General features: G+C 42.9%; 1 protein-coding gene across 1 annotated transcript; it reads right to left on the reverse strand.

Moving 5' to 3' along the window:
- Positions 1-1,451: 1,451 nt before the first annotated feature.
- Positions 1,452-2,709, reverse strand: LOC122350711 (pre-B-cell leukemia transcription factor 3-like). The gene is made up of 2 exons (XM_043247395.1): positions 2,298-2,709; positions 1,452-1,614 (listed from the first exon to the last, which is right to left on the reverse strand). Exons 1-2 carry the CDS (start codon positions 2,492-2,494, stop codon positions 1,452-1,454), a joined length of 360 nt encoding a protein of 119 aa, XP_043103330.1. The 5' UTR covers positions 2,495-2,709.
- Positions 2,710-3,358: the final 649 nt, after the last annotated feature.

Raw genomic sequence — 3,358 nt, forward strand, 5'->3', positions numbered from 1 at the left:
GCGCTGATTTCTCCCTCAAAGAAAAAAAAAACCCGTCTTTTGTGAGACAGTGACATATGCTAATGTTCCGTGTCATTGGGGCAGGCGGTATAGCCTTGTAACGCACGTGCTGAATTGATGTTGTATCTGTCATTGGACTTCGTTTACAGTGCGCGCGCGATAGACTGTTTCAGAGGGGCTTGAGTTTACAAAAAGTGGAAAGAGGACATTTCTGTTTGCTATAGACGTTCACGTGCACTCGGAAATGTTTTTCTCCATTTCCACGACACACTTATAATTACAGCAAAGCGACGTCACGCACCAGCCACAGGAAAGTAAACGTTTTGCAAAATCGTGAACGTGCGTGCCTCCGTCACAAAAATTAATTTATAAAAAAAAAAGTCCCTAAATTGGGGGTGGTGATGAATAAAGTAACCCTGCCATTCAGGTCAATGTAAAAATTATACAAGCCATTATTAGCACTTGGGTCTTCGTGGAGTGCATGGTCAGTTAAGTCATGCGCTGTAAAATAAAATTATAATAATGATAACTAACTATTTAAATCAAGCTTAATTGCAGCTTTGATTTTTAAGTGGTGCAAAAGTGACAACTTGCACTTTTTGACCATTGTGCATTTAACTGCTAACAAAGAAATCCAGATCAAACATATAATGTTGAGTATAAACTGCATAAATCATTATAATAATATTATTAGGATTTAAATATTTGCCACCGTGTAGTCTACTAATGTGATCTAAATATTTTTACAAGTTAGGCTCGCATCAAAGTGATAATATATGGCATACAGATCATTCCTGATCATAACAAGTTCGCTTTTACACAACAACAAGGACACTAACGCCAAGCGTCTTTGCACGTGTCGGAGAACGATGTAACCTTCACAGCGCTGGCGCCTTTCATAATAAAATGGGGGCAATAATTAACCGCAGGACCGCCGATACTGCCAATAATTATCCAGTAAATTGGTCGCATAATTAGGCAGAGGAGCGCAGGAATTGACCGCGCTCCGAACCACGAACACGGGTAAACCGCTCGCCGGGCTCGCAGCGGTACAATTAAACAAAACAACCCCGATGCACACAACACAAAACCCCGCGCGAACGCACCCTCGGCGACGAACGCGAAAAGGACGCGCGATCGCCCAACAAACCCGCCGAGTGCGGGACTCGAAAGATTAAACGGATGGCGTGAGAACAGCGCGCTGTAAACAAGGGAACCGCCGGGGCGCCTCTCTCGCGCGAGCCCCAGAAGAAGGCGCTCAGCTCAGCCTCGCGACGCAGCGCAGAGGGGGCAAGCGTGCATATTCACACTTATTCTCAGAAATCCAATTATTAGTGTTCATTCTCAGAAACAAGAATGGGGATGCTGGATTGGCTGGTACAACTGGGCTCCGCTGACGACCAAATAATAAAAAAAAAGAAACACCAGTAAAGATGGCGGTGTCTGACGGATTAGTGGCACTGTATTGTTGTTGTTTTTTTCTCTTCTTGACATGTCTGTGCGTAATTTTGCCCTTTTTGTTCGGTATGCATTATCTTACCTGTTTTCTCTTTGATCTCGCAGAGGACACTGAAGAGGGCTGGCTTCATTCTGTGACAGTTGAGCCCATGTTTCCTGTGCCATTTGGGAGCAAGAGACGAGATTGATATATAGTCACTTAAAACTCATAATTCTGTCGCATTAAAAACTTTCATAAGGCATCAAGTCTCGGGTTTAAATTTTAACCTTAAAAAGAAAAAAGGTGATAAAAGCATACTGGCTTTACACACATCGCAGAAGTTCAAAACAAGGCAAAAATCGTATCCAGCGTTTCTGTTTTGTTGCAAACAAACAAACAAAAAAAGTTTTGGAGACGCTAAGGGCTGTAAAAGCATCGAGAGGCCTTCTTAAGTTTGGAAGCAGGAAAGTGTGATATAGAAACTTTTAATGAGATGCCCACATGCGTTGAGCAGGCTACTTTACCTGTTTATCATTCTCAGAGGCTGGTTTATTAAATATCAGCCACAAGTTCGGTGAAAAGTGACTACGATAGCCCAAACTTGAGACATTTTCATTTTAACCCGCTTTGCCACCTGGAATTCAGACGCGAGCGAGACTATAAAGGCATTGCTGAATTAACATTAGTGAAATATACGAGTCGGGGCAAGAGTTTCAACGAGTGCACGGTGCTGTAAAATAAAGTTATCTCTCGTAACACGTGAACGCAAGCACTGCGAGCTATTTTACAAATAAAACGGCAAAGCGTGAGTACGAACGAGACGATATCAAGGTTTACAATAAAATAAAAATGCACCAACTTTGCTTGCGCCTCGTCCAGGCTTTGGTCGGTGATGGTCATGATCTGATGCAGAATGTCACCGATGTCTTGTTTTCTTCCATCCCCATCGGTTCCGTCGTGTCCATGTGGAGGCGGCAGAGCCATGCCTCCCTGCACCGAGTGACCGGCCAGGCTGACACCGCCGAGAGCCTGCATGATCCGGGCTTGCTCGTCCATAGTCCGCCGCAACACAATCGATGCGCTCGTGCTCAGTCACTGAGATGGGTGAAATAAAGTCGGATAATGCACATGCAAAAACAACTTGATTATTTCATGTGCGGTGGTTAACGGGTCGCTATCGTGCGCAAAATATTGACCGCGAAGCAACGCAGCAAATACGATAAATCGCTGGGTGAAATATAGTGGAATTGATGTCCCAGGAATCACTTTATGGAAAAAGGTTTAAATCGTCTTTGATCCTCCTGTATGAATGTCCATCGGAGAAAAATTAGCGATGCTTTTTCGTGCCTATTATTTAAGTAAACTTCAGCGTTCAGGTGACAGCGGTTGCCCGTTCAATCCTGTCCGAATCTTCATGCCAATTTGTCTTTTTTCTTTGAAGAGCCGGGGTCCTTTGCAGATGTCTGGAATTCTTATTCGCGGTCTTCTTAGGATAATTTCGCCTTGTGCACTTCTGGAAAACTTGGACAAATCCGTGGTATTACAAAGAGTTGCAAGCAAAACATCCCATGCCTCTGATGGAAAGTAACAATTAATCAAAATTAACGATTATGCAATTAAAAACAAGCGCGTTTAGCGTGAACAACAGGCAGGAAAAATAAAAATAAATATTGCCTCCGAAAAGATTCTCCCAAAAATAAAATATAAGAAAATAAAAGAAGCCGAGTGAAATAAATTAAACCATCAGCACCGGCGACCAGAGCTATAAAGATTGTAGGAAAAATATAAAAACGTATAAAAAAGTTTTCTCACTTTCAGTAGGGAAAATAGAAAAACTGGCGAAAAATTAATCACGCGCCATAAAGCGATGCGCAAAAATATCTGCTGGCGGAAATTTATGAGTCGAGCGCGCGGGCTGTG

This window comes from Puntigrus tetrazona, chromosome 8, assembly GCF_018831695.1.
Source record: "Puntigrus tetrazona isolate hp1 chromosome 8, ASM1883169v1, whole genome shotgun sequence".
Classification (NCBI taxonomy): Eukaryota; Metazoa; Chordata; class Actinopteri; order Cypriniformes; family Cyprinidae; genus Puntigrus; species Puntigrus tetrazona.

What these genes read in the sequence shown, in the direction of transcription:
- LOC122350711 (XM_043247395.1), bottom strand. Translation starts at nt 2,494, where the DNA reads ATGGACGAGCAAGCCCGGATCATGCAGGCTCTCGGCGGTGTCAGCCTG. An exon ending in CTGGACGAGGCGCAAGCAAA is followed by an intron (nt 1,615 to 2,297) that starts GTTGGTGCATTT and finishes CAAATGGCACAG; the next exon opens with GAAACATGGGCTCAACTGTC.